The 24,259-nt window shown below is 50.6% G+C and overlaps 1 protein-coding gene across 4 annotated transcripts; it reads left to right on the top strand.

Moving 5' to 3' along the window:
• The first annotated feature begins 431 nt into the window (after positions 1–431).
• Fgr (FGR proto-oncogene, Src family tyrosine kinase) lies at positions 432–22,570 on the top strand. 4 transcript variants are annotated; one of them, XM_040288198.2, is made up of 13 exons: positions 432–619; positions 9,659–9,721; positions 10,684–10,913; positions 11,446–11,548; positions 12,901–12,999; positions 16,686–16,789; positions 17,179–17,328; positions 18,289–18,444; positions 18,536–18,715; positions 19,276–19,352; positions 19,570–19,723; positions 20,522–20,653; positions 20,753–22,570. In XM_040288198.2, exons 3-13 carry the CDS (start codon positions 10,694–10,696, stop codon positions 20,959–20,961), a joined length of 1,584 nt encoding a protein of 527 aa, XP_040144132.1. In that variant the 5' UTR covers positions 432–619; positions 9,659–9,721; positions 10,684–10,693; the 3' UTR covers positions 20,962–22,570. The 4 variants fall into 4 exon arrangements, with proteins under 4 accessions (XP_040144132.1, XP_013220543.1, XP_040144133.1 ...); XM_013365089.4 differs by having other exon boundaries at positions 10,681–10,913; XM_040288199.2 differs by lacking the exon at positions 432–619 and adding an exon at positions 8,961–9,086.
• Positions 22,571–24,259: the final 1,689 nt, after the last annotated feature.

Raw genomic sequence — 24,259 nt, 5'->3', positions numbered from 1 at the left:
AGGGAAGGCAAGGCATGGTGACAGAATCCATGGTGGCTCTGGTGACAGCAGTCGAAGGTCAACTGTCTTTGAGAATTTGTGTAAGGCCAGTTCTGATCTGGTTCCCAATTTTACCAGCAGGAAAAGAGGTGTGTGTGTGTTGGGGGGTGGGTCTCTCAGTGACAAAGAAAAGCGACAACTGATCTCTACTACAATGATTCTAAATGAGCAGGTGCTTCTTGGGGGTGAGAAACCTCTCCCTTTGGAGAGGGCACCTTTGGGAAGGCATCGCAGAGCATTCAGGTCGCAGGGAGGGGCTGGAGTGTGGGGAGGGGGCTGGGAGAGCCGACCCCAGGTAACCTGGGAAGGCGGAAAGTGGGGGCGGGCGGGCCGGGATCTGGGGGCCCCTCCCCGCTGCGGGCTGCTGGCCTGGGGATGGGGCGTGACTGCGAATTCTCCCCGCCGCCGCCGCTACCGCAATAAGAGAGAAGTCCGAGGCGGCTTCCTCCTCTCTGCCCAGAAGGGGCAGCGGGCAGAGGCGGGCAGCACCCCACTTCTCCCCCACGTCAGCACTTGTGGCTTCTGGGAACCGGGGCTAGGTCGCCCCAGGTCGGTCAGAAGCGGGCTCCCCTGGGACCAGGTAGGCGGCCGTGACAGGTGGGGGCTGGGATGGGCAGGTGGTGCCCCTCCCGGTCCCGCAGGGACACTCTAGATCGTCGGGGGATGAGCTTGCACTTGGGGAGCAGACTCAGGGAGCTGACCTCCAGGGATACCACCCCTAAAGGGCTTAAGGAGGCACGCTGGAGACCTGCAGAGTGAGGCTGATAAAATTTGGGGAGAGAGCTGAGAAAAAATGGAGAAAGCAAACTAAAGAGACCCCCCAAAAAGGTCTGATGGGGAGAACGAAGGGAGCCTAGGGAGTGAGGTTGATAGGCTTTGAGTAGAGTCAAGGGAAGGGGCTCAGGGGAACCCCAAAATGGTCTTGGGGAGAAGTGGAGGGGACTTTGAGAGTGAGAAATTAGGGAGACGCTGAGAGCTCTGATAGAGGGGGACTAGGTGGAGGGTCCTGGCAGGATCCGGCGCGGGAGCTCACGCGAAGGGAGGCAAGGAGGCTGATTTGTGGAGGACGCAGTACGGGGCATAGTCCCGGGGGTCCAGGAATGCCCCTTGTCCGGAATCGGCAGAAGTCGGGGTGAGGCCGGTGGCCGGCGAGGTAGGCGAGGCGGCCACGACTGCAGCCCCCAGACCCTCGGGTCCGGCAGTGGTGGGCGGGCTCCGGTGGCAGGGGATTCCTTCAAGGCGCTAGAGGCGTGGGTCCCAGCTTCCTGGGGAAGTCCCCGCCCTCAGCAGGGACCGGCCTCTCGGGGCGCCCCCTCCCCGCCGGCAGTGGCGGTCTAGGTCCGCATTCCCCTCGGGATCCGGGAATTGCTGGCCGCCCCGACGGAAATCCTGCCTTTGACCGCGAATGCCTGGAGGGGCTGTTTCCATGGCAACGAGAGGGCGGAGAGGCCAGCGGGCGCTGGGTCACTGCAGGCTCACTGCTGGCGGCCCCCTTTGGTCCCGCTTTCCTCCGGGTTTTGGATCCTCAGTCGGGGGCGTGCTGCCCAACCAAGGAGTGTGGAGATGGCATTCAGGATTCAGGGATCCTGGGGTGAGGGATCTGCAGTCTCAGAGAGCTGGGTTCTTAGCAAGATTGGGTTCTTAATTGATGTGTGACTAAAGGCAAGTTACAGGACCTCTCTCAGTCTCTTCCTCATTTGAACTACGCGGAGAAATTATTTCTCCCCCTTGCGAATCACCTGCAGAAAAGCAGTTTTTGTTTTGTTTTGCTCCACTGGAGATTGAGCCCAGAGCCTCAGGCGGGCTAGGCTAAAGCTCTACTTCTGAGCTACATCCCCAGCCCTTTTTATTTTATTTGGGATCAGGGTCTTGCTAAATTGCCTAGACTGGCCTGGCCCTGGAATCCTCTGCCTCAGTCTGCCTACTAGCTGGGATTACAGATAAAGCGCTTTTGCTGAAGGGGTTAAGGTTATCACTGTCCTTCACCTTCTCAAAACCTGATGGGGGAGCCAAAAGCCTGGGTCTTACTGACAGCACCGCCAGGGACCAGCAGCACATAGTTGGCATCTACTGTGTACTTGCTGAGAGTTCATACTAGGGATCCCAGCAGGGTTTGAGATCTGTCCCCATCCTCCATGTGCCAATTCAGGTTGGCTGCCCCTCAGGCCTATGGTCTCTCAGGGATCTTGAGGCCTTTGCATCTTTAGGTTTGTGGTGGGGATGGAAGAGCAGGGCTCTGTTGCCACTTCATGGATGGATGCAGATTTGGAAGTCAGTGACTTGCAGGGCCACCAGTAGAGGCCCTGAATCCAGGATATCTCATTTTATTATGGTGCAGGAAGTAGCCGGAGCTGAGGCCTGAGTCCCCATTTCTTTTTTTTTTTTTTTTTGGTATAGGGTATTAAACTCAAGGGCACTCAGCCACTGAGCCACATCCCCAGCCTTCTTTTATATTTTATTTAGAGACAGGGTCTCACTGAGTTGCTTAGCACCTCACTTTTGCTGAGGCTGGCTTTGAACTCTGTGATCCTCCTGCCTCAGCCTCTGGAGCCACTGGGATTACAGGTGTGTGCCAAAGTGTCCAGCCCCATTCCATTCTTGACTAAACTCATATGGCCTCTGGAGAGGGGGATGGTGGAATGGGGAGGAAAAGGTGGGGCCTGTGGGTTTAAGGTTAGCTCCTTCTCAGCAGTGGGTATGAAGCTGTGAGTGAGGGTGTGAGTGTTAGTGAGTTTGGTTTGGGCTTTGAGTGAATGAGCTTGAGCCTGGAGCTTATGTGTTGTTGTTTGGGTGTTCTCTGTAGCCACCTGGGGCTGATGTGCCAAAGGAAACGGCCAGACCTTGGCACGATGGGTACGGAAATCCAGATCTGGGAAAGGAAGGAGGAGCTAAAGCCTTTTCCTTACAGAGCAGACTGGGTTGGCCAAGATAGGAGAGGGCAAGATGCCTCCCACCCTATCCCAGCAGGACCCCTGGGGGCACTTCCCATTTGGCCACCTATGAAACCTAGATCTGATTCCCTCAATTCCCCCCAAACTACTCATGGTTCCCATTCTCCTGAGTCTCAAGCCAGCAGGATGAAAAGGTTAGTGAGCAGATTTTCAGTGATAGGTGGAAAAAACTTACCCAAAAGAATGTGGAAAAAACTCAGCTTCTATCCTCAAGACCATGTGGAGGGTAGAACTAGTGTGTCACAGAGAGGCCTCACTTATACTCAGACACACACACGCATGTGCACTTACACACTCCCCTGGCCTTATGGGGGTGATAGAGTGCGTCTCATGGGGTAAGTCTTAGCCTCTGCACATTCAGGGGTGGGGAGAGCTGTGAGGCCTCAAGAGAGGAAGGTTGAGATACAAGAGGGTTGATGAGAGCTGAGGGCCTCAGTGAGGAAAATGAGGGCTCAGTAAGGGCCCTGGAGTCATGTGGGTGGCAGGACTCAGTGAGAGGACTGCAGGCAAGGATGGAAGCCCTCAGCAAGGGCTCAGGGCTTGAGAGGGATGTGGGAGTCTGCAGACCTTAGACTTACTTCTGCCCCTCCAGCCTAGGGCCTGCCCCTGCTTAGCCAGGAGCCTGAGGAGAAGCCGGAACTCTTGCAGGATGGTGGTTTCCTGCCACTGCCCCAAGTCCCAGTTCCCTTTTGGTGAAATCCCCAGGCCTGCTAGGCACTCCCACCTTGCTTGGGAACTTCTCTTTCTTCTCAACCCCGCCCAATCTTGCACTCTCACCTCTCCCCCTGCAATACCCCCCTTTCTTCAAAGGGACAGGAAGGAAGTGAAAGTTCACTGAGCACCTACTGTGTGCCTGATATGTCAGGGGCTTGACAGCATTTGATGCTCAGGAACAACCCAGTGAGGTAGAAATTTGTATTCTTGTTTTATAGGCAAAAAACATCAATTCAGAGAGATGAATTGCCCAATATCTCAAGCTAGTTGTCAGGCAGGAGTAGAATATGAGCCTTAATCTGTCTCCTGATCCCCAGATCCTTGGCAGGGGTTGAGAGGGCAGGACATCCTGTGCCTACATCAAAGCCCTGAAGGCCTTTGGGAAGTATGGCCCTCAAAAAAGGATGGCTGGAGCTGGGCCATGCTCATGCCTGTAATCCCAGCAGCTCTGCAGGCTGAGACAGGAGAATTGTGAGTTCAAAGTTAGCCTCAGCAATGGTGAGGCGTTAAGCAACTCAGTCAGACCCTGTCTCTAAATAAAAGACAAAATAGGGCTGGGGATGTGGCTCAGTGGTCCAGTGCCTCTGAGTTCAATCCTCAGTACAAAATAAAATACAAAATAGGGCTGTGGGTGTGGCTCTGTGGCTGAGTGCCCCTGAGTTCAATCCCTAGTACCAAAAAAAAAAAAAAAAAAAAAAAAGATGGGTGGGCCTGGAGCTCCTATGTATACGGTAGGGATGAGTGGGAGACAGATTCCCTGCTGGGTGGTTAGCTGCCATGTGACATGTCAGGGATGATGTTTTCAGTTGTCCGGGGGTTGAGTAGGGAGAATGAAATTCACCATTCACGGACAGCATGATCTTGCTTGGGCTTTGGAGAACACCACCACAGTGCCAGGAACAGAACTCTGGACTGAATTCATAGTCCTGGCTTTGAGTCTTCTGCCTGGCTTTGTGACAGGCAAGTCACTGCCCACTTGCACACAAGAGGAGAGTAGATTAACAAGTGTCCCTGGAAGCCAGGTGGGTCTCAGCCTAACTTAGCCATTGCACACTAAGCAAGAGCTTTGTCACATGAAGTTCTCACAACAGTTCTGCATGGAAGGTGCAGACAAGAAAACTGAGACTCTGAGGCCTTGATGTTCATCTAAAGAACAGACCTAGAGAGGGTCACCGAGGGGTGGATGTTGAAGTTAAGGAGTACCGTGATCTAAGGTTGGATCTCAGCTCTGATACCTGTAATCTGATTTAGATCCTGATGGGGCTCTGAGAACCTATTCCTGTTAACCAGAACATACTGGTTAACCAGGAACATACTCTGGACACGGGTTATAGCTCAGTGGTAGAGTATGTGCTTAGCATACACATGGCCCTGGGTTTGATTCCCAGTACGCACACACAAAAAATTCACAAATAGGCTCCAGGTCCTGCAGTGCCCAGAATGCTGGTGGCCATTCTTTGAATCACTCCCTTTCTGGTGATAGCAGGTAGCCAATTCAGGGTCTCCCAGAAAAGAGACAGAGCAGATCAGTTTCTCTCTCTGGGCCATAACCACAATATACAGCATGTAGCACAGGGCCTGGCACGCATCAGGCACTCATAAAGGGACACACATCCCTGCTTCTACTAGAACCACAAAATAGAACAGTGCCTAGGTGGGCTTTGGAACCAAATGATTGACCTCCTGCTGCAAATGTAATCTTGGGCAAGTTACTAACAGCTGTGCCTCAGTTTCCTTTCTGTAAAATAAAGCTTAAAAATAAAATCTACCAAGCTGGGGCTGTAGCTGAGTAGTAAAGCGCCTGCCTAGTACATGTGAGGCACTAGTTCGATTCTCAACACCTCATATAAGTGAATAAATAAAATAAGGTCCATCAACAACTTAAAAATTAAATAAACCTATTTCATAAGGTCACCAACTGAGATCATGCATAGAAAGATGCCAACCACTATGTAAATGTTTAATAAATTAGCACATTTTTACTAATGTCTGTCATCCAGACTTTGAGGAAGTCTAGAGAATTGGTGGCAGGAGAGTTGGGATCAGAGCAAGGGGCAAAGAGTCCTGGGGGCTATTCTCATGCAGATGCCTGAGCAGAGAGGACACAGCCTGCTTTCTCTAGTCCTGTTGGCTCCCCACCACCTCTGGCTCTGTAGTCTCTTTAGTTTTCTGTCACTGACCTTTCTTTTCATCTTTTCCTTTCTCTTTTTCTGTTTCTATCTCTCCATTGGTCTTCTTTCTATCTTGCATTTCTGTCTCCACTTTTCTTTTTGCATTTTTTTGGGGTCTCTCTCTGGTGGTGACGGGTGGGAGCTGCCTGGCACTGGCTAAGGGGAGCTGATTCTCTGCATCCCTTTCCAGCTCTGCCTCCCAGAAGTCTCATCAGTAGCCTTAAGTCAGCCATGGTGGGAGTATTTACACCAGGGACATCAGCAAATGCTACAAATCAGGGCTTGATTTTTTTCCTCCCATCCTCTGTCTCTCTGGCTTTTTAGATTTTTTTTTAATCTTTCTTTATTTCTCTCTCAGTCTTTGCCCACCCCACCCCTGCTTTCTCTCTCTCTCTCTCTCTCTCTCTCTCTCTCTCTCTCTCTCTCTCTCTCTCTCTCTCTCTCATCTTTTTCTCTCTGACAAAAACTACTTGGGAGTGGGGGGGGGGTACATAGCTCAGTTGATAGAGTGCTTGCCTTGCAGGCACAAGGCCCTGGGTTCAATCCTCAGCACCACCAAAACAAAAAACAAAAAAACACATGAGCTTCCAGGTGCAGTGGTGCATGCCTGTAATCTCAGTGGCTTGGAAAGCTGAGGCAGGAGGACAGAGTTCAAAGCCAACCTTATTGATTTAGCAAGACCCTAAGCAACTCAGTGAGACCCTGTCTCTAAATAAAATACAAAATAGGGCTGGGGATGTGGCTCAGTGTTAGAGCCCCTGCGTTCAATTCCCGTACCAAAAAAGAAGGAAAGATAGAAAAAAGAAAAAAAAAAAAAACACATGAGTAAGGTCACATGCAATATGACCCCTCTCTAAGGCCATGCAGATGCCAAACCCTGTGTCCCACAGCCTCTCAGCCCCTTAGCATACTGGTCCCAAGAGCTAGGCCCAGATGGATCCCCTCAAGTCTGGGTGTGATAAAGGCCTGAGAGCTGCCTACTTCTGCCTGCTGGAACATCAGCCCTGTCAGAGCTCCTCCTCGGCCCACTAGCTTTTGGTCTTGTTCCTTACCCCCATACCAGGAATGCAGAATCTGCGGCTCCCCTTGGACTGTAGAGATATGCTGTGGCAATCTGCACCTGAGTATTATTTGGAAGTGAGAACAGTGTAGCTGTGTGTGGACCCCAGAGTTGTATAAGTTTGTATCCTATAGAGGAGAGCTGTGCGGGGCTGTCTCAAGAAGAAGGCTATGTAATCTATGTGTGTCCCTATCCGGGCTCTGAATTTGCACACATTTATTTGTAGAAATGGCTGCAACTACCTATATCTGTGACAGGGAATAGAGAGGATTGGTCGACAGCTCAGATTTTGGAGTCAAATGCCAAGATACATCTGGGTGATCTTGGACAACTTTCTAAGCCTCTCTGTGCCTGAGTTGCCTCAGCAATAATAAAAATATTTAAATTTAGGGGCTGCAGTTGGAGCTCATTGGTAGAGCGCTTGCCTAGGATATGTGAGGAACTGGGTTTGGTCCTCAGCACCACAAAAAAATAAATAAATGAAATAAAGCTATTGTGTCTATCTACAACTAAAAAGAATTTTTAAAAATATTTAAAATTAGGCCGGGCGTGGTGGTGCATGCCTGTAATCCCAGCGATTTGGGAGGCTGAGACTGGAGGATAGCGAGTGCAAGCCGGCCTCAGAAATGGTGAGGAGCTAAGCAACTCAGGGATCTTCAGACGCCTGTCTCTAAATAAAATACAAAATAGGGCGGATGTGGCTCAGAGGTTGAGTGCCCCTGAGTTCAATCCCCAGTACCAAAAAAAAAAAAAAAAATTAAATTATAGGGTAGTTGTGAGGTGGTGTTGGTACAGTTTAACATACTGGCAGCTACATAGAAAATGCTATAAATTCCATATTTTGCTGGGTTTTTTTTTTTTTTTTTTTTGGTACCAAGAATTGATCCCAAGGGCAAGGGCACTTAACCACTGAGCCAAATCCCCAATCTTTTTTTTCTTTTTTTGAGACAAGCTCTCACTAAGATGCCTAGGGCCTCACTAAATTGCTGAGGCTGGCCTTGAACCTTCAATCCTCCTACCTCAGTCTCCCAGGTTGCTGGAATTACAGAAGCCAGCCATATTTACTGTTCTTGTGGAGAGGCTGTGTGTATGTCTATGTTCAGATGGATGAGGGCTGGAAGTGCGTGTATACGTGGCGGGTGAACACGTGAAGATGTGTGTGTCTGGGAATGAGCACAGAGGAGCTCAGAGGCTGTATGATGTGTGGTATGCGGCTGAGACAATGTCCAAGAATGTGTCAAGAGGCCTGTGTGGGCTGGCGTTAGCTCGGTGCAGGTTTTGAGGTGTGTGCTTGTCTTCCTGTGAGAAGACCTTCATTCTTACCTTGGAACCCTTGTTTTCATATCCATCCCATCTCTCCTCTCACTTTCCCTAAAGTTCCTTCAACTCGGTCCTAGATGTCTCCTTCCCCTCCTCCTTTATTCTCTCCCCTGCCCCAACCACATTGCAACCCGGCCTTTCAGACAGTGGTTTCACAGGAGAAGGGTCCTGGGGCAAAGGTCTCAGTGGGAGTCTAGAGAACAGGGCCTATTTTAGGGCAGACCTCTCGCCACAACTGTCCTCACAGTTCACCACATGGGTGTCACCCTCCGCCCCATGAGAGAACAGTTCCAGTGAAGGGTGAGAGGGGCTGGTGGGGCTAGGGCAGAGGTCTGGCCACTGGTCTGACAGAACTGTCCACAGGCAACTGAACCTGTTAAATGTACGAAGGTCTCCTGGAAAAGACTGGTGGGGTTGGTTTGGAAGGGCAGGATTCTGAGAAAAGAGGAAGAGTCTCTTTGTAGAGGAGGGCAAGAGGGGGCCAAAGGAGGCAAGTTAGAGCCCCCCTATCTCCAAGATCTTCAGACCCCTCTTGGGGAAACTGGGGCTCTTTGAGATGGCCCCACCCTACAGCTCTCCATTCCTCTTACATCTTGGGAAACAGAGCCCTCTCCTCAGGCAGTTCCTCTCTGAGTGTTGCAATGGTAGAATTTCTGGCCCAGAGGAGGAGGGGTGGGGACCCCTTGCTCAATGACCTCCCTACCCTGTTGCTCAGAGGACACTGTTGCTAGGGAAGGCTTGGTTCATTTGGGGAGCTCCCCAGGGGACTACTGGCCCTAACTGCTGCCCTAAACCTTTCTCTGACGTGCGGTTAGGAGTGGAGCTCTGGAGGTAGGTGTCTGCTTTTGTTCTGGCTCCAGAGATCCTAGGGGCTGCTGGGGTTTGCCCAGCCCAGGCCGGGAGCAGAGGTAAGGTTCCAGGGAGCTGAGCATAGCTTGATAGAAATCCAATTAGAGACACGGGTCTAAATACAAAAATATGAGCGTCTGAGTGTGAGAGTCTGTTAACCTGGGAGGCATCCACGCCTGTGGACGTGTGTGGGGGCTGTCGTGCATCAGAGCCTGGGCTTGTTGGAGCTGTGCTGGTGTGTGGTGGTGTTGGCAAGCACACTCACGCAAGCATATGCTGTGAGTGGTGTTGTGTGACTGTGTGCTGGTGTGTGTGTTCATGGGTTGGTGTCAGGGGGATCTGAGTGTGAGAGAGTTGGTGTGGGTGGTGTGGCCTACGTGAGAGGGTGGATGTGTAAGTGTACCAGGGGTGGTGGGATGGAAAATGAAGGCAGAAGTCATGCTGGGGTGGAGCCCAGACCTTCTGGCTTCCTGAAGAGGGCAGGAGCCGGGCAGCTGGCTGCCAGGAACATTGGCAGGACCTTCATCTTTCATGTCCTTCTGTCTCGCCCTCAGGTCTCCAGCCCCTCCCAAGGACGATGCAGCAGCCCTACTGACCCAGGAGTCAGGGCCTGTGGGGTGAGTGGGGGCAGGGGGGAGGACTAAGGCTTTTAGGGTCAGGAAACAGGGTGGGGGTGGCCTTCCTGGCCCCACAACCGCCTCACAGCCCCCTCCTCCTACAAGGGCCCTGTTGCTAGGTAACGGATGGGTGAGCCAGAATGAGGCAGCTTGAGAGGCCTGAGGCTGGACCCACGACAGGAAATGGCCTTGATCCCCCTCTGCAGGGAATCTCCAGGTGCAGGCACACAGCTCTCTTACACACTCAAACGCAAACATGCAGACACAGACACACAGACACACACACACACACAGGCATGTTCAGAGACAAGCTCAAAAGCTTCCACCCAGAGCTGTGTTCATGGTCACAGACACACAGACCAGAGACACCCACTCATACAGACCTTTACTTACACACACACACAGACTGACACTCACACAGAAACACATACTCACACGCTCATATGGATGTGCACACACATAGCCAAACACACCTGCAGACCTTCACGCCAACTCTGTACACACCAACCTGCACATACAGATGTTCACCAGGAACTGCATGCACACAATTAAACACACTTAGAGACACACAAAGACACATGCACAAGTACCCAGAAGGAGCCCCAGAAACATTTCAAAGCAATGGGAGGCAAAAATATATAAATCTACACAGCACCATCCAATGTAAAACATCAGCCCCAGGAATGTGGACTTGAGGGGGCAGGGAGACAAGCACTGAGGAGACACACTCTATTCAAACACATGAAAGCGGACCCAAAAATGGCCCTGTTGCACCTTTGTCCCTTACTAGGGAGGATCCTAATCCAGGCCCTTGAGTGGGAGCTTGGTGCCTGTGCAAGTGTGTGTGTGTGTGTGTGTGTGTGTGCGTGTGTGTGTGTGTGTGTGCCCGTGCACACACGTGTGCATAGGGTGGTGCACTTGGCAAGGGCCCCTGAGTGAGGCACACCCCCATTCTGCAGCAGGGTTCCTGGAATGGGCTGTGTGTTCTGCAAGAAGTTGGAGCCGGGGCCCAAGGAAGATGCTGGCCTGGAAGGGGACTTCAAGAGCTATGGGGCTGCAGATCGCTATGGCCCTGACCCCACTCAGGCCCGGCCTGCACCCTCCTTTGCCCAAATCCCCAACTATAACAACTTTACCCCCCAGCCCACCAGCCCTGCCTTCCTTGATAGTGGCACCATCAGGGGCATTTCAGGTGAGTCCAGAGGCCTGGAGACAGGTGCTTCCTGGGTCCTAAGAGAAACTGAGGGAAGAGGACATGTGGACTTGTCCTTAGAAGCTTCCAGACTAATGTGGAAGATGCAACTGTCCTCTCAAGCTTACCCATATTGAGGGAGTGTGCACAGCCCTACCCTGAAACCCCAGTCTGAGAGGGAGATGGAGCTCTGTTCTCATCTGAGAGAGGCACCTCAATGAAGATGCCTCTGGCCTCTTGGGTGCCACTTCCCAGGTTGGGGGGGGGTCTTCTTGGTGGGGAAGAGGAGAAGTAGACAATTTGGGGACTCCCCAGGGTAAGAAGGGCATGAAGCTGTGTATCCTAAATCTACGTTGGGGCCAAGGTGAATTTTGAATCCAAAATCCACTGGATTCCAAGGGCCTCTGGCAAAATTGGGGCTCTGTGGTAGTGGGGAGGCACAGTGTCTGGCTGGGGAATAGGAATCTCGGTGTGCAGCACCCTTGGTGCTCTGTTCTGTTCCCTATTCTACTGAGCAACCCTGACTCTGCAGGGACTGGGGTGACCATGTTCATTGCCCTGTATGACTATGAGGCCCGGACAGAGGATGACCTTACCTTCACCAAGGGTGAGAAGTTCCACATCCTGAACAACACGTAAGTGATCAGGCCACTTAGTTCAAGCCCCAGGCGGGCTGGGAGCAAGACCCCGAGAAGAGTTCTACCTGGTCCCTGTCTTCAGAAAGCTTCAGACAAGTTGGGGACACATATGCAAGACAATAAAACCTGGGCTGGGGATGTGGCTCAAGCGGTAGCGCGCTCGTCTGGCATGCGTGCGGCCCGGGTTCGATCCTCAGCACCACATACCAACAAAGATGTTCTGTCCGCCGAGAACTAAAAAATAAATATTAAAAATTCTCTCTAAAAAAAAAAAAAAAAAAGACAATAAAACCCCTGGGGGTGCAGCTCAGTGGTAGAGCACTTGTCTATCATATGCAGGGTTTTGGGTTCCATTCCCAGCACTGAAAAACCAAACCAAACAAAAAACACTGGGTGATCATGGCGGCAGAGGTGGGGTTAATCCCATCTACAGAGGTTGAGGCAGGAGGGCCACGAGTTCAAAGCCAGCCTGAGCAACTAAGCAAGATCCTGTCTCGAAAGAAAAAAATGGAAGGAAGGAAGGAAGGAAGAAAGGAAAGGGAAGGGAAGGGAGGGAGGGAGCAGGCCGGCTAGGGGTGTAAATCAGTAATAGAGTGCCCCAGGGTTCCCCCCAGTTCCATACACATCCAAAAAAAAATGTGGGTGACTACTTTGTGGGTGGAGGGAACCTGAGGAAATATGGGCACAAAAGAACACCAAACTTGGTGTCCAGGGTAGTGGTGATCAGAGCAGGCTTCCTGGAGGAGATGATTTTTAAGATGAGATTAGAGAAATTAACCAAGAGTGAAGGAAGAGGTGAGAAAGGAGGAAGAGAGAATGAGAATAAATGATGACTTCTGGAAACCACCAAGCAGTTAGGTCTAGGCGGATCATAAAGATTGAGATCCAGGAGCTGGGAATGCATGTGCCTGGTCCTGGGTTCCATACCCAGCACGGGGAAGGAAAAAAGAAGAAGAATGAGCTGTCTGGATTTTATCTAGAAGGAAATAAAAAAGAAGAAGAATGAGCTGTCTGGATTTTATCTAGAAGGAAATATAAAACCATTGGTGGGGGAGCATCAGTGGGGCAAGAGACCTAGTTAGCTGACTCACTCCTGCCCAGGTAAGGAGCGAGAGAAAAGAAGCCAGGAGATCCAGATGTCCTCAAACTGATTCCTTCTTCAGAGAATAGCCCTCTTGGGACAGCTGCAGTGGCTGGGAGCAGAGCTGATCCAGATGGGGGAGTCCCTAGATGAGGGGTTGGAAGGGCCAGTATCCAGCCAATCAGCATGGCCCTGTCTGGCTTCTGTGTGCCCCAGGGGTTGGAGCTGCCTCTGACTAACCCTTCACCACCCTATTCTATGCCTGCAGTGAAGGTGACTGGTGGGAGGCACGGTCTCTCAGCTCCGGACAAACTGGCTACATCCCCAGCAACTATGTGGCTCCTGTGGACTCCATTCAAGCTGAAGAGTGAGTGGGGAAGGTGGGGAGGCCGGCCCTATGGATAAGATCCTGGAGTCCAAACTCTGAGCCTGCCCGCTTGTCTACACTTTTATAAGGTTACTGTGGGAATAAAATGAGACAATAATGATGAAATAATAGTGAATAATACATATATAGCAGGTATTGTGTGCTGGATGCTCTTTAAAGGGCTTCTATTATTACCTCTTTTACAAATGAGGAAGCTGAGGCTCTGTGTCCACATGGCTAGTGAGCTGCAGAGCTGCTGTATGAAGCCAGATAGTCCTGCAGCAATTGCCTGGCCTCTCAATGATGGCAAATAGTGTGAGCTTTAAAGAACTATAAAGTGGAGCCAGGCATGGTGGCACATGTCTGTAATCCCAGCAGCTTGGGAGGCTGAGGCAGGATGATTGTGAATTCAAAGCCAGCCTCAGCCATTTAGCAAGAAGCTAAGCAACTTGGCGAGACCCTGTCTCTAAATAAAATACAAAAAAGGGCTGGGGATGTGGTTCAGTGGTTAAGCACCCCTGGGTTCAATCCCCAGTACCACAAAAAAAAAAAGAAGGCAGGGAGGAGTTGCGGTGTAGCTCAGTGGTAGAGCACCTCCTGTTTAGCATGCACAAGGCCCTCCCTGGTTTTAATCCCCAGCACCCCCCAAAAAAAATGAAAAAAAAAAATAGCAGGGAATTAACATTCACTGACTACTTTTATATAGTTGAGAGCCTGTAACAGATAGTTTACCTAGCTTGATTCATTCAATTCTCACAATAACTTTATTGATATTATTAATGTCCCCCTTTTATAGATGAGGAGATTGGGGTTCATAAAAGCTTTTTAAGATCTATCCTCTTGGGTGCCATACATTTATGAGAAAAGAAAGGATAGAAGAGTCCTTGCGGGTCTGTAATCCCAGCAGCCTGAGAGGCTGAGGCAGGAAGATCTTGAGTTCAAAGCCAGTCTCAGTAATTCAGCAAGGCACTAAACAACTCAGTGAGACCCTGTCTCTAAGTAAAAGACAAAATAGGGTTGAGGATGTGGCTCAGTGGTCGAGTACCCTGGTTTAAAAAAAAAAAAAAAAAGTCCTTGCAGAATGGGAATCCCTAGGACTTGGTGATTGATTGGTTATTTGGCTGTGCAAAGTAGGCAGAATCAAGGGCAACTTCAGGTGGGTGATGGTGCCAGTGCTAAGGCATAGGACAAAGGGGCAAGTAGAGGTAATGGGTTATGGGGGGGACTTGTTGGACTGAGGTTTTAGAGGAACACCCTGGTGGAGGAGGCTGCCAACACTTAGAATAGACTGTGCTTTGTATGGGAGGCGCCCAGCCCATGCTCCTAGTCCAGGAGAAGGTCACCTTTTCCTAACTGGTACTTAAGATTCCTTCCCTTGTGTGCTGTGGCCCTTGCAGATGGCATACCTGGGCTGGTTGAAATGTGGGACTCTTCAGAGTAGGGATGATAATTAAAGCTGCACAGGAGGGTGAAGGAAGAGGGAGGAGAGTGAGAGGTTGGCCCTAAGACCCAAGTCCTAGGGGAAAGGGGAAAAGAGGAAAGCTGCCCTGAAGAGAAGGAGTCATAGGAGACGTGAGGAGGAACAGGGCAGGCCAACACCAAACAGCCTGGAGGGCGAGAAGTTTCAGGAAATGAGGAAAGCATGTCAGAGGCTGCCAGTGGATTTGGCAATGGGAGTGACCTTGATGGAGATCTTTCCTATGAAGTGGGGGCAGAGGCCAGACGGCAGAGCCTGGGAGGAGTGGGAGGCTAGCAAGTGTGAAGTACACTTTCAAGTGAAGGCAAAGTGAGAAAGGCTGAGGGCAATGTTGATGGCGAGATGGGATTTAGAGCCAGCATGGTGGCACACGCTTATAATCCCAGTGGCTCAGGAGGCCAAGGCAGAAAGATCGTAAATTCAAAGCCAGCCTCAGCAATTTAGCGAAGCCCTAAGCAATTCAGTGAGACCCTGTCTCTAAATAAAATATAGAAAAGGGCTGGGGATGTGGCTCAGTGGTTAAGCACTCCTGGGTTCAATTCCCAGTTACCAAAAAAAAAAAAAAAAAGATGAGACTTAGAGCAGTTACCTTTGGGGAAAGAAGAAAAGTGGGCATGTGGGGGCTGCGCATAGGGTGAGGGAATTCCTCAAGCAGAGGGAAGCAAGGGCAGCGGCCAGAGCACAAGCTGAGTAAGGCCTTCTGCAGAGGGTGAGGGAGGCATGGAGGAGAGGAGGGGTAATAATGTAGAGGACGGAGGTTTGGGAGGTTCCTGGGGCAATGTCAAGATGTCTAAGAAGTGCCCAGTGCAGGCTGTGGTTGAGTGCAGAGTTGCAGTTAAGATCACAGGGCCCAGAGCAGACAGCTGGGGTTCCTATTCTGGCATCGAAGTATGGCCTCAGGCAAGTTGCTTAACCACTAGGTATCTCAATTTCCTCATCTGTCTAGTGGGGGTTAATAATAATTGCACTTACCTTGTAATATTATAAGAATTAAATGAATACACACACATATATAAAGCAGAACCTGACATAAGTGTTATTCTTATTATACCGTTTATTAAGAAAGTAGCTTATGGGGCTGGGGTTGTGGCTCAACCCAGCGCTTGCCTAGCACACAGGAGGCACTGGGTTGGATACTCAGCACCACGTAAAAATAAAAATAAAAAAATAAAGGTATTGTGTCCATATACAACTAAAAATATTTAAAAGAAAAAAGAAAGTAGCTTATGTTATGGGTAGAGGTAGGAGGAGGGCTTTGAAAAAACTTGGGAATATGTCTACACAGTCCTTAAACCGTTTCTCCTTCCTCCCTCTGCCTGCCCTCCTGGGCATACCATTTGAGAATACCTCCCTTGTTCCCCAAACTGTTCCCAGCATGAAGGTGTGGACTGAATCTCCCAGAGTTCACTGAGACTTCTACCTCCCTTGATTTGAAAATTATGCTCCTTTGAATTCAGCCCAAATGGTAACACGTCGGTCAATCTACTGATCAGACCACATCCAAGTCTTCTATAGCACCTGTGTCACTTCTGTTCCCCCAATGGACTTGCATAGTTGATTTAGGGCTATAATTGAATCCCAGAAAGAATCCCCAAGAGAAAGCAGGAGTAGATAAGGCCTGAAGTTGAAATCAAGACTCAGGACAAAAATACTAAATTTACGAGGATGAGAGGAAAGCAGCAGTTGAGAACCATGAGAAAAAGGAGAAGAGAAGCAAGAAAGGGTGTCCTGGAGGCCAGAGGAGGAAGCATTTGGAGCTGGGGTTGGGGAGGGATCTGAGTGATTGCTTGAGATGGTGGGGAAAGAACTAGGGTGGGTGGCAGAGGATTTTAGGTGGAGTACATCAGCTAGCCTCATGGGCAGGTCACTTCCCTTCTGAGCCTCAACTTCCTCATGAGTGCATAGAGGACTTACTTCAGTGAGATGAACTAAGGGAACCCGTGACACCCTGATGAGGCCACTGGGGACTTAGTTCTAGCAATTTTAATTCAAGAGATACTTAAAAGGTTAGAGAGGAGAAGCCTGACTTTGGGGTGACACCTACTATGTGCCAGGCATTTCCTACTCCTCTGCTCCGTGATCTTGATGACCAGGCTATGAAGTAGGTGATTGAGCTCCATTTTACAGGTGAAGAAATTGAGTCCTGGCTTTTCAGGGGGAAGGGGGTTTGAAGGGAGTGTACCTGATTCTTGCCTGTCCTTCCCAACAGGTGGTACTTTGGAAAGATCGGAAGGAAGGATGCAGAGAGGCAGCTTCTCTCACCAGGCAACCCCAGAGGGGCCTTTCTCATTCGGGAGAGTGAGACTACCAAAGGTGGGGGTTGTATCACATGCCACTGGCATCTGGGAGGCCCAGCCATTAAGGCTGGGCTAGGATTGGCCAGTGGTGCTTGGTTCAGGGATAAGACTGGGATCCAGTAGAGAGGCAGGGCTCAGGCTGGCTCTGGGTTCTAGAGACATGGCTATCAGACTAAAGAGTCCTAGCCTCAGCCAGGTGTGGTGGCACATACCTGTAATTCCAGCTGCTCAGGATCCAAGTTCAAGATCAGCCAGGGCAATTTAGAGACCCTGTCTCAAAATAAAATTTTAAAGAAAGGGCTGGAAATGTAGCTCAGTGGTGAATGCTTGCCTACCATGTGCAAGGCTCTGAGTTCAATCTCCAGTGTAAAAAAAAAAACAAAACCCTATGACCCTTCCCCACAGGTGCCTACTCCCTGTCCATCCGTGATTGGGACCAGAACAGAGGTGATCATGTCAAACATTACAAAATCCGCAAGCTGGACACAGGTGGCTACTACATCACCACGCGGGCCCAGTTCCATTCAGTGCAGGAGCTGGTGCAGCACTATATTGGTGAGTGGGTGCCTCTGATCCCTGAGCAAACCTGTTGGATAAATTGAGGCTCAGAGAAGAGGAAGTTTCCCCAACACAATAGTAGCCAGGCCGAGACTAGAACCCACATATGGAGGTTCCCAGCCTAGGATCCTACGCTGTGGGATTCAGAGGAAACTGAGGTGCAAAGCCCCACCATGGCCAGCAGCATCTCCTAAAGTCTGAGCATGGAATTGGCCAGTTTCTTGTCTTAAGGTCTAAATCTGAAAACTATTGAGTGTGAGTGATGTCCTAAGTGCTCCATCTAGGTACCAGGGCAGAAGGTCACCATCACAGGGCCCTGAGCAGGGGCTGACCGATTTGTCTGCACTTCAGTGAGAAATTGTGGTTGCTGAGAGGAGCTTGGATGCCAGGGGGCAAGGCAGAATGAGGGATCTGTTAGGGGACAATGGCCATTCCAGGTAAGAGGTGATAGTGGCCAGATTCAATCAGTGACAGTGAAGGAGAAGCAGACAATTCCGAACCTGGGGAGGAGGCAGAAGGGGCCTGACTATGTGGAAAACTGGCTTTGGGATTGAGGAGAAGGTGAGAGTCAATGCCCAGGTTTCCATCTTGATTGGTTAGGCCAAGGATGAGATCCGTGGAAAGGAGTGGGCCTTTTGTCCACAGTTTTGCCTGGAATCCCTAACCCCATTTCCACCTGTCAGAATCTGTCCTTAAAGGCCCAGCTGGAGGCCACCTCCTAGGTCCCAATCCTTATAGGGATCATCTCTCCCTCTGGGTGCAACTCCCTTCCCCAGGCACCAAAATGTTTATACACTCAGTGGGCTGAGTTGTCCTCTGTCCTGGATTGGAACCTCACCTGGGCCCTAGTTATTTATGATTGACTGACCTTGAGGTCTGATATGGGAATGGGGTGGGATGAGGAGTGTGGGGGTGTACTGGCCTGCCTGTAACCTCCCTCCATCTGCTCACCCCCAGAGGTGAATGATGGGCTGTGCCACCTGCTCACAGCGGCCTGCACTACCATGAAGCCACAGACGCTGGGCCTGGCTAAGGACGCCTGGGAGATCAGTCGCAGTTCCATTACGCTGGAGCGTCGGCTGGGCACCGGCTGCTTTGGGGATGTGTGGCTGGGTACGGAAGTCCCCGGAGCTGGGGCCAGGGGCTGGGGCGTGGGCCTGGGCTAGCCGGGAGCGAATCTTGACAAGATGCCGCCACCGGGCAGGCACATGGAATGGTAGCACCAAGGTGGCGGTGAAGACGCTGAAGCCGGGCACCATGTCCCCGAAGGCCTTCTTGGAGGAGGCGCAGGTCATGAAGCTGCTGCGGCATGACAAGCTGGTGCAGCTGTATGCCGTGGTGTCGGAGGAACCCATCTACATCGTGACCGAGTTTATGTGCCATGGTGAGAGGCGGGTCAGGAGGCGGGGCCTGGGAGGGCGGGAGTTGGTGCGAGGTTAAGGCGGGGTGGGACCTGGACCCCGACCTGGGAAGGGACGACGGACAATGGACAGAGTCTTAGAGAGAGGCTGGAATACGCGAAACCTCAGGAGTGCTGGATTCCCAGCTGAGCCAAGTTAGAACAAGTGGGATGTGGGGCGGGCGGGGCGGGGCGGGGCGGGGCCTCCGGGGTGTGCTTAGCTGGTGGGTGGGGCTTGGGCGGAGAACGCACCATCCCGGGCGGGTCTGGGGCGGGTCTGGGGCGGAGTCTAAGTGGGGCGTGTCGGGGGGCCCCAGGCGGAGGTGTGTGCGGAGTCGGTACAAGGACAACATCTGGGCCAGTTACTGAGGAGTTGAAGCGTCCGGTGGCATCCTGAGTCTGGGGCTGACTCACGTGAAAGGGCTGGGAGCAGGAGGCGGGGCCGGGCTAGATTAGGTAGGTTCAGGATTGGGGCCCGAACAATCTAGGGCAGGCCAGCCTGGAGTAGTGGTCTTGTGGCTGATTTTCTGGCTTCGTCTCCCCAGGTAGCTTGCTGGAGTTCCTCAAGGATCGGGAGGGCCAGAATTTGAATCTGCCCCAGTTGGTGGATATGGCAGCCCAGGTAAACTGAGCCAGCAGCCTTTGTCTCTCCTGTTATCTTTCCACAAATCCTCGGGCTCTTAAATACCTAGCCCACCCTAGGAAGTGCGGCCCCGCCCTCTGTATCAGGTGTAAGGCAGAGTACTGCTACTCTCACCCCTCACCCAAGGCTATGGTACTGAGGAGTTGAGATGTCCACATGAGCTCCCTTCTCCCCACACCTTATCCCCCATCGCCAGGTAGCTGAGGGCATGGCCTACATGGAGCTCATGAACTACATCCACCGAGACCTGAGAGCAGCCAACATCCTGGTTGGGGAGCGGCTGGTGTGCAAGATCGCTGACTTTGGGCTGGCCCGCCTCATCAAGGATGATGAGTACAACCCCCAGCAAGGTGCTGATCTTCACCCCACCTTCCTAGAGTTTGTAAAGCTCCAAGGGGCTGCCATGAGTTCCGCATACTCAGAAACCCTGCCACTGTGTTCAAGAGGCAATTCTGGGTTCAAATCCCAGCTCAGCCACTTGCCAGACATTTGGCATGGGCAAGTCACCTAACCTTTATGAGCAGCCTTTTCTGAACTAAAATGAAAATATTCAAACAACAGTAAGTCAACAAATATTTTCCAAGCACCTATTATGTGTTATTCACACTACAATTCTTAAGCTAGAGGAAATAGGGTGTATGAATCTGAATTCTTGTAACCAGAATTCCTGGTATGAATCCCAGCCAGTTGTTGGCAGTGCGAGCTGGGAAAGTTACTTTACTCAGTCCCTCCTTTGTAGCCTACCCTAGTATCTACCTCATGGAGTTTTCATGAGGGTTCCATGAATTAATGCACATATATATCACCTAACTGGGGCTGAGGATGCAGCCCAGTGCTAGAACATTTGTCTACTGGCCCTGGCTTCTGCAACTCTGGAGAAAGAGAGAAAGGAAGGAAGAAAAAGCAACAGTGCCTAGCACGTAGTAAAAGCTAGGCACATAGCTGTTATTATTATGAAAAATCACAATGTTTTTAAAGTGCTTAGCAATATACTAGACACATAAAGGACTAGATACCAGGTCCTTTCTGCTGTGTCCAAAGATTGTCTTCAGGGTCCCCGAGATCCTTACTTCCCCATTCTCTTAATCCAGCTGTTCTCAAGGACCCCCCCCCCTCACTAACTTTCCCTTTTCCTCCAAACTCTCCAGGGACCAAGTTCCCCATAAAGTGGACAGCCCCAGAGGCAGCCCTCTTTGGCAAATTCACCATCAAGTCAGATGTGTGGTCCTTTGGGATCCTGCTTACTGAACTCATCACCAAGGGCCGAGTCCCCTACCCAGGTGTGCTGGGGTTGAGGGAGGGTCACAAGGAAGGGCTTCCTCCTGGCAGTTCCTTTGGGAGGGGCCAGGTACCCTAACTGACAGAACACCACCCCACAGGCATGAATAACCGCGAAGTGTTGGAACGGGTAGAGCATGGCTACCACATGCCATGCCCCCCTGGCTGCCCAGAATCCCTGTATGAAGTCATGGAACAGACCTGGCGTCTGGACCCAGAGGAGAGGCCCACCTTTGAGTACCTGCAGTCCTTCCTAGAAGACTACTTCACCTCCACAGAACCACAGTACCAGCCTGGAGACCAGACATAGCCTGGTTGGGAATCAGCCACCACTCTGGTTGCCTAACACCCTTTACAAATTCCCAGGACTCTGGTCCCAAAGCCTCTAGGCTTAGAACCCCATAGACCCTGAGCATGTCAGAGGACAGGTGTTCTGACACCATCTAGGGCAACCCACTCATTTTATAGATGAGGCAAATTGAGGTTAAGAGCTCATCCCTCACCCACTCTGACCCCAAGCACTGTTCTTCACCTTCCCACTTAAATCTAAATCTAGGACACCCCACTCAGATTGAGGATGAAACAGACGGACGCCCAGAGCTCATCTCTCACTGACTTTGACCCCAAGTGTTGTTTATTCTTTTCCTACTGAGGATTACATGCCTCTGGCCTCTCTCACCTGCCTTTCAAAAATGCTCACACCTTGTCTACTTATTTATAACATGGATTTCCCTTCTCCCACTTACTCCAATCTTTGTTTTCCTATCCTCCTGTCATTCCTCTCTGGCCCAAGCCCCAAGGATTTGCCCCCTGCTCTCAATTCTCTTGTAAATTACAGACTGAGAAATTCTTTACCCTATTCCTTTCCTGCTGGTTGACTGCTGTGATCCAGGATTGGGGTCTGGGCCCAGATCTGAGGGAGAAAGTTGCTGAGGTCGCCTCTCTAAATAATGTGTGTTTATTGATTATGTAAATGAGGAAAATGACCGTATGAATCTTTGAGCCAAGAAAATTCCCTGAATCTTCCTTTGGAGCAATAGTGAGGTGAACAGGACAGATTTGGCTATTGGGAGCAGGAGGGAAAGGTAAGAGATGCCTTAACACCTGATAAGCACAAGGAGCAGAGTTTTAGGATACCTGAAAGTCCTACCACTCGTCCCCATGTGAATTTAGGATGAGTTGAGAGATGGGCAGAGAAGACAGGCAACTGGAAATCGATCAAAATATCCCCTCCAATACCAATGTGGCCTTCAGTCTGTGCACAATGGGTTTGCTAGTTGTTTACCTGATTTCAGGAGACTTGCCACTCATCATAGGCACATTGGAACAACCTCTTTCAAGAGCAGTAGGGAAGGACACCCCAAAGGGCCCTCTGCAGCTGGTTCTCCAAAAGAAGGTAGAAGAAAGGGGAAGGAAGAGGAGAGGCCCGAGGATTGGTCTAACTCTATGGACCTCACCAGGGAGCTTTTGGAAGCAGTTTTATATGTTAAAATGACTGAGGGCTCCTACTGGCTGGAATCAAGGGTGCTAAACAACTTGCCTTGCACCTGTGAGATGACAAATTGTCCCACCCTCTAGATCTTCCTTTGGGAAACTGGGGACTTGACTTGCCTCCCTGTGGAAACAAGGGAACAGAGAATAAGGATTCCCACTTCTCACATTAGAAATTGTTGGTTGACCCTGTGACTTATTAAGAATCACTGCTGCAATTGGCAAACAGTTACTAGGCATCAATTATGTGACAGGCTCTTTGCTAAGCAGAACCCTGAGAACACAAGCACGAATAAGACCTGCCCTTGCACTGAAGGAGTTCTGTCAGGTTGGGGAGAGGTAATTGTAATAATAATAATAACTCATTTATTAAGTGCCTGCTTGCTGAATGTCAGATGTGTTTACATCAAAATTTTTTTTTCATTTAATCCAGTCTTGAGCCTGTTTTTAAGATTACCCGTTTGGTAAATGAGAAAACTTAGGTTTAGGGGTTATGGATATAGCAGGATCATGCAGCTGTATGTGATACGGAAGGCCTTACACCAATACCATGTTCTTTTCACTAGACCTCACTGCCTCTAGGCTGTGGAAAGACAGTATATTTGGCGTATGTGTGTGTGTGTTTCTTCCCTAGTTTTTGGCAGAAAGAGTCCCTGGAAATATCCCCAAATTGGAGACACTAAGGAAAGGGGGACAAAGCAGTCAATGTGAATCAAGTGTTCCCTGTGCCTCTCCCTGTGCTGGAGGTTGTTGGATGGGAACAAAAAATGAAGAGTCCAAGTGGCCACTCAGGTTGTCATAAAGGTGGGAGGCGGCTCTGCGGATCACTCGGGAGAAAACTCTTCACGAGGGCCCTAGACTCTGACCATCCACCTCACAACAGCCTGATGTGTAAGCAAGAGGGTAGCGTTGCTACCTGCCTTTGAGTAGGCAGATAAGAGCCCAGCTCTGGAGCTGCAGTATCTGTTGTGAATCCTGCCTCCCCCACTGGCTGGCAATGTGGATTTTTTCGCAAGTATTAATCTCTCCAAGCCTCAATTTGCTCATCTGTGAAGTAGCAACAAAATGCTCAGTACACATTAGCTCTCTTTGCCATGGCCATTTACAAATTGTTTACGCTGTGCCCAGCATCCTGCTGAGTGCATGGGGCATCTCATCCTCACAGAACCCTATGAAAGACAAGGCTGTTCTGTCTTCATTTTGCCATTAGTGAAACTGAGCCATAGTGAAGGAATTCAGCTTTTTCAAGGTTGACAGGGCATAAGTGGCAGAGCAGGGGCTTAAACCAAGTATTCTGGCCCCCAAACCAGTGCTCTCAATCTCTGCAGTCTTATTGTGGAACCAGAATATTTTTATCTGCCTTCTGGGGCTCTGCCTTCTACCTGGATGCCCATGTGGTGCCCATGTGGTTCCCATGAAGACCCAGCAGGGCAGTGAGCCACCTGAAGTTCACATATCCCCCTGCTCCTCAGCACACGAAAGCCTCCCAGTGTCTACCATCTCTTTTATTCCCCCTCTCTCCCCCTGGAGCAGCTGAATGAATCTTCCTTGCTCCCCCATTTCCTTGCAGCCTTCTGTTCCCTTCAGATAGAGCACAATGCAATTGATTAGGCTTCTGCTTTCTCAATTTCAATCACATCCTCGCCCTGCCTCCCTGAGATTACAGGCGGGTCACCTTGATTGCGGTTTGCACCGTTCACAAAACTCTTCAGTCGTTTACAAAACCATCTCTCGCCTCATTCACTCCCCCACCTGGCTCTTCTCCTCCATGATGCATGGATTTTACTGGCTTAAGACTCAGAGGGCAATTTTATTTCCGAGTTCATGCTGGGGGAGGAGGACACCTAATTGACTAATGCTGGATGTTTCACATGCATTGTCTAATATGATCCTCACCATGAGGCCATGCAGAGGTGAGATTATCACCCTTTTACAAAAGAGGAAATGACTCTGAGGCCCCAACACTCATCCAAGGTTATACAGCTGGATGATAGAGCCAGAATTTGAACTCGGAGTCTCAAGGACCATGTTCCTTTATTTGATAGAGCAGCATGGGAAAGTATAATACTGAGCTAGAGTCAGGCCCAGGGAGGTCATGGTGCAGAGAAGGGCCCAAG

The sequence above is a fragment of the Ictidomys tridecemlineatus genome, chromosome 11 (genome assembly GCF_052094955.1).
Source record: "Ictidomys tridecemlineatus isolate mIctTri1 chromosome 11, mIctTri1.hap1, whole genome shotgun sequence".
NCBI classification, from domain to species: Eukaryota; Metazoa; Chordata; class Mammalia; order Rodentia; family Sciuridae; genus Ictidomys; species Ictidomys tridecemlineatus.
Note: the sequence above shows the minus strand (reverse complement) of the source record. Positions and strands in the feature narration are given on the sequence as shown.